This window comes from Nematolebias whitei, chromosome 10, assembly GCF_014905685.2.
Source record: "Nematolebias whitei isolate Nwh7 chromosome 10, NemWhi1, whole genome shotgun sequence".
NCBI classification, from domain to species: domain Eukaryota; kingdom Metazoa; phylum Chordata; class Actinopteri; order Cyprinodontiformes; family Rivulidae; genus Nematolebias; species Nematolebias whitei.
Window position 1 is genome coordinate 30,658,115 of NC_056507.1, and position 6,087 is coordinate 30,664,201.

Here is a 6,087-nt window from a genome sequence, read left to right on the forward strand (position 1 = left end):
CCCCCGAGGACATCTGTGGCCTTATCAGAATTGTGCCACTGATAGACACTGTACCATCTTATCAGAACTTTGGAACTTTCTGGAGTGTCCATGAACAACTCACTGACTTTGTTGACCTCCGATGCACATTTGTATTATGATGTCATTGTATGTTGCTGTTTATGTTGTGATGTCCTTTTTTTGCATCTTTTACACTGTGCCCTGGCCAGGACATGGTGTGAGACATGCTTTTTTTAACTTCCTCCACCCTTGTGTTCTCTTTTCCTCACCTACTCCGTATGTTGTATGTAACAGGTCTCTCTTGTAAATGAGTCCCTGAGGCTCAATGGGAACTAACCTGTATAAATAAAGGTTGAATGAATGAATGAATGAATGAATGAATGACTGAAGTAGTGGCAAATTTCTGGGGAAGAGCATCTTTGAGTGTTTTTTTCTGTGTTTAGTTATGTCAGTAAGAGGATTTTTCCACCCAGTGGTTTTGCATGGGCATTTCGGTGTTTTAATAATTGTTAGTTTAGGAGTATGATGCTGAAAGCAATGTCTCCTGATGTTTTCAGTCTCAGGTGGAGGATCGCCTGGACAGACTGGATGATGTCATCCACGTCCTGAGGAACCATGCTGTGGGCCCCACAGCTGGGCTGCCCACTGACATCCACAGCTTGCTGAACCAACCCCACCACATGCACCCCGGCTCTGGCAGCTCTTTACCATTCACCTGTCATGCTCCAGCCATGGTTAGCAAACTTTCAAGTTTTTAAAGCAGAACAGAGTGCATGGAAATTACACCTGGAGAGGTGCGAATATTCAGTTTCATGAATTATCTGCCCGCTATGTCTGAATGTTTCCCCGTGTAAAAGCTGATGTCCCTGGAATTGGAAACTGAGCATAACTAGAGTACGATATATTTATGAAGATTCAAATTTCATAGTTTGCAGAGTGCAAAAATGGTTTTTAGTTCAATTGTTTGGGGAGAACGTAATAAATTCTACTCATTTTTTCTCCAAAATACATACATGTATCATAAAAAAGACTCATTCGTGAGTTTCGGGAAACCGTTTAGATGACCTGACTGAAAATTGTTGGATTTTATACCTGGATTATTGTGCATAGACTTTGGTGAATGAGTGAAGTGTTTAAAGACTTGTCCACCTCTCTGAGATTCAATTAATTCTGTAGATCTTGAGATCTTTGAACTGAGAAGTCAGATGGTAATTTGTGGGTTTGTGGGTGAGGTAATAAATTAACCATGTTTGAAATATTTAACAAGTCATAATATTGTTGAGGTGGGACATCTGTAAGTCTGATCACTCAACAGGCATCTAAAGATGTTTATCTCAGAGTCAGAGTCAGTCAGAGAAGTTTTGTTGTCATTTCAGCTACATACAAGTACATATTGAAATGAAACATCTTGTTTGTGTCATAAAGGTTGAAGGTGTCACTATCAACAACAATCACTCGTCCTTCCAGAACCGCACACAAAATGGCCACCCGTACCTGGCCAGACAGAGGGCCACGCTCCTGCAAGGAGGAGAAGGCGGTAGGGATATTTATTTTTATCTAATCAACTATCAGAGTCACACTATTCACTGTGTCTGTCCATATTTACAATATTTTTAAAGGTTTACTGTTGTGTGTGATTTTCTGCAGGAGTTCAGGACAACCTGGAGTTTAAGATGGAAAGCAGGGAGAGTGACGAAATGATGCACACCAACCATGGCCACAGCTCTGACAGCCCGAGATCCGACGAGGACAGCGAACACAAAACAAACGAAGAAAACAGCTCAAGGAACAGGTAACCCCCACAAACACAGGCCAGACATTTAGAGTGCAGTTCAGTTCTAAAATATGAGACCACCAGGTCGATACAGAATCTTTGATGGTGAATAATAGCCTGCAGCCTCAAATCAGTTTTATTTCCTCATGTTTGTCTTTGCTCCTCACTCTTAGTATCCATGAGGATGAGGAGCTGAGCCCGGAGCAGAAGGCCGAGCGTGAGCGCGAGAGGAGGATGGCCAACAACGCCCGTGAGCGTCTGCGCGTGCGGGACATCAACGAGGCCTTTAAGGAGCTGGGACACATGTGTCAGCTGCACCTGAAGAGCGAGAAGCCACAGACCAAACTGCTGGTGCTGCACCAGGCGGTGGCTGTGATCCTGAGTCTGGAGCAGCAGGTCAGAGGTCAGTGCATCAGAGGCTTGCACCCACCTCACAGGGAGCTGACGGGACCCACCTTCTTTGAAGGATTCAAAATAAATATGTTGTAAATCACATTCACCTTTTGTTGTTAGTTTGGCTAAAGCTGCATTAATAGATTGTGGTTTTGACCACATGATGGCAGCACAGTAGGCTTGGCTGATGATGTGCACCCACATTTAGAGCTTTCAGCATCCAACATTCAAAGAGCAGCATTGGTTAGTTACAAAAACAAACCAAAAAAGTAATGGTTTAAAAAAATACCTGCAAGAGCTGCTAATTCCTGTTTCCATTCTTGCATGTGAGCAGAGTTTTAAAAATTATTCACTTGAATTTATAAAAGTTTTTTTTTTATTTTTTTTATCAAACTTGAGTTCTAAAGGTTTGGAGCTCTTCATCCGTTGAAATGTTGAACAATAATTTGTTGCGTCCTGCAGAGAGGAACCTGAATCCAAAGGCTGCGTGTCTGCGGAGACAAGAGGAGGAGAAGGCATCAGCCGTCCTGACAGATCCGCAATCTGTGCATCTCACTTTTCATCCAAGTCTGGGCGACCTGTCAAACCCCATGGGCCACCTCTGATCACCTGGTTCTAACAGCTTCAAGTCTGCCATCAGGTAACTAATCCATGCTTCCTTCATCTTTGATTTCTGATCAACAGATAAATGGTGTTATTATTGCTGACTCGTTCTCTCTGATGCCTAGGTGTTGGCTGAAGAACATCAGGAGTGTCCAGTTCTGCTGGATGTCCGGTGTTTCCTGTGAATTCAGAGCGAGCAGATTACACTGACTAGAAAGTGTGTTGCAGTCGAACAATCATCTCCTCTCCTCCCAAATGGACATTTAACTTGGTGCCTATAAACTCTATATAAAACAGACAAATGCATTGTAATCTGCAGATGTTTTGTACATATTTTGTATATTTATTTCTGTTTCAGTGTATCGGGATGAATAAATGAACTCTGTGGTTTGAAATCATTTTTTTTTACTGCAGGCTGCATGGTGGTGCAGTTGGTTAGGATTGCTGCTTTCAACAAGAAGGTCGTAGGTTTGACTCCCAGTTGAAGCTTTTCTATGTGGACTTTGCTTAACCTCTTCATGTCTGTCTGGGTTTTTGGTCCAAAAACATGCATGTTAGGTTAACTATCGATTTTAAATTGTCATGAGAAGTGAATGATTGTGTGGCCCGCTGATCCAGGTTGCACTCTGACAGCTGGAGCGCCCCTGAACCCTAAACAGGGGCAAGCAGGTGCAGAAAGTGGAACGATGGATGGATCATTTAGGCTGCTGCATAATCTTTCCATTAAGATCACAGTTATGTTTTCAGCCATTTTTCAGTTTTCTTGCAGGGTGTGTGTATATGTGTGTAAATGTTGCAGGGGGGTTTGAGCATTCTGTGAATGAACAGATCTCCAAGAATGTTCTTAAACATCAAATCTAGTCTGGAAAATATGTTTTATTCTGTGGTATTGCACTGCTGAAAGAGTCTTCTGATACTGAAACAATGGTGGACAGAATCCCTCTTTTCCTCAGCAACATCATTCCCCTTCAGAAATAGTCAAACAATCTTGGTGCATGTTTGATTTTTAATAGAACATTCAGTTTTTTTTTAAGTTATAAGTTACATTTGATACAAATATTGTGAAAATAATAATGTCTGTTTGCATTTGTTAATTATTTCCCTCATGAGGACTGTTTTTTGTGATGTTTACTATAGCTGTAACCACATTTTATCTTCTGAGCAACATGGCGTTATAGAACAAGTGAAGTGTGAGAAAATAATCTGACATATTCATCACGCAACATGTACAGGAAATGTACAGTTTGAGTTAAAGGCATGTGTCGATATAACTACGTAGCAATAAATGTCTTTTTCAAATCATTTGCATGTTTTGTCCCTCAAACCTTGCTATGCTCTTGTACAGAAACAGGCAAATGGGAGGTAATATAGGAGAGATGTTGCTATCTTATAGCTCTATATTACAGCTCGTTAACATAATATTTTAAGTGTCAAACTGTGTCATGATTGCTAGCTCTAACTAAATAATTAATTAGTAGGTTAGTGATAGGCTGCTGATGACCAACGGCATCGATCTTATTATATTTTGTCTCCTATGTGTCATAAACACAATCAACATAAGTTCATACCTTGAATTTAGGAGCTTTATTTTATTCCTGAATGATTCACATTTTAGATTTGAGTTACTTAAACAAAAATCAATCCCTTTGAAACTAGCCTACTGGATTGAAAATGAGTGAAAAGGCAGCCAAAGTCCTAAACAACAACAACAACAACTCCAAAACACTTTGAAAAACCTTCAGAAGGCCCGAAGAACTATTGAGCAGGATCACTTAAAGATATTACAAGAAGGACAGGCAGCTAGGACGCGAAATGTAAGAAAACAAGGATTGATCTTAGTCATTTTCACATTACTGGGTACTATAATTTATCAGCTGGTTATAATTCTTCAATTGTAATCAGGGGCAGCACGGTGGCGCAACTGGTAGAGCTGCTGCCTCTCAGCGAGCAGGTCCTTGGTTCAAATCCCGGTCCAGGGGCCTTTCTGGGTGGAGTTTGCATGTTCTCTCCGTGCATGCGTGGGTTTTCTCCGGGTGCTCTGGTTTCCTCCCACAAACTAAAAACATGCATGTTAGGCTGATTGGTAACTCTAAAATTGTCCCTAGGTGTGCATGAGAAAGTGAATGGTTGTTTGTCTCGTTTGTCTCTATGTGTCCCTGTGATGGACTTGCGACCCATCCAGGGTGTACCCCGCCCCTCGCACAGTGATTGCTGGACATGGGCACCGGCGACCCCCGTGACCCAAAATGGAATAAACGTGTAAAGATAATGGATGGATGGAATTGTAATCAGAAGTACCATACCATACCACTTTATTTATAAAGCACTTAAAACAGCGACAAGGCCAACCAAAGTGCTGTACAGACAGAACAACAGGTAACACACAAAGCAAAATACAAAATAAGGTAAATCAGAATATAGACATAAAAACGATGCAGATAATGACGACAAACCAGTGTGGAGCATACAGGATCAAAACACAGATCCTCTGGTGTTGAAAGCTATTGAATAGTTGTAAGTTTTTAAACGGGACTTGAAAACCGAGAGGGAGGGGGCCTGTCTGACAAGCAGAGGTAACTCGTTCCAAAGTCTTGGTCCTGCTCCAGAGAAGGCCCTGTCACCTCTGCGCTTAAGACGAGATTCTGGAACTGTGAGGAGCAACTGGTCCGCTGACCTCAGAGAACGCGGTGGGACATACGGTTGTAGCAGATCAAAGAGATTGGGGGGGGGTGAAACTTTTCAGTGATTTGTAGACATACATGAGTATTTTGAACTGGATTCGAAAGTGAACCGGTAACCAGTGCAGTGAGGCCAAAACTGGTGTGATGTGCTCTCTTTTGCCTGTACTGGTTAAAAATCGGGCTGCTGCATTCTGGACCAGTTGTAGTCGTGCTATAGAGGTCTGACTGATACCAAACAGGAGTGAATAGGAAGTAGGAGTAAGTAGGAAAATGGCATTTGTGGAAATGAAGCGTGCTGAATGACCACGGAAATTAGCTGAAGAAGTTGAAACTGTTAAATGTTAGAGCAAAGAGAACAGAAGCTGAAAGGAGCAGAGTGCATGCTAAAAGTTTAAATGAGCAGAAAGCTAGCAAAAAATGAGCCGAATGGTAACTAAATGTATAAGAAGCAAAGGGCTTGCTAAACGCCATAAGCAGAAAAACACCAGCTATAAAAACATGAGGTAAAAAAGTAAATTGCTGGGAATAAGGTAAAGTAGCAAAACTGTATACCTTCACCAAGAGTGGTGAAGGCTGCACAGAAGACAGTTGGAGTCAGCCTCCCCACCATCACAGACATCTACACCTCCACATGCA

General features: G+C 41.9%; 1 protein-coding gene across 1 annotated transcript in view; it reads left to right on the forward strand.

Moving 5' to 3' along the window:
- Positions 1-3,222, forward strand: part of LOC119416353 (transcription factor 12) — a 10,473-nt gene extending 7,251 nt beyond the window's left edge. Inside the window, exons 7-12 of the mRNA XM_037683588.1 lie at positions 558-734; positions 1,426-1,537; positions 1,648-1,792; positions 1,948-2,177; positions 2,630-2,807; positions 2,896-3,222. Coding sequence (XP_037539516.1) covers positions 558-734; positions 1,426-1,537; positions 1,648-1,792; positions 1,948-2,177; positions 2,630-2,772 — 807 coding nt within the window. The 3' untranslated portion in view covers positions 2,773-2,807; positions 2,896-3,222. The remainder of the gene's footprint in view (positions 1-557; positions 735-1,425; positions 1,538-1,647; positions 1,793-1,947; positions 2,178-2,629; positions 2,808-2,895) is intronic.
- Positions 3,223-6,087: the final 2,865 nt, after the last annotated feature.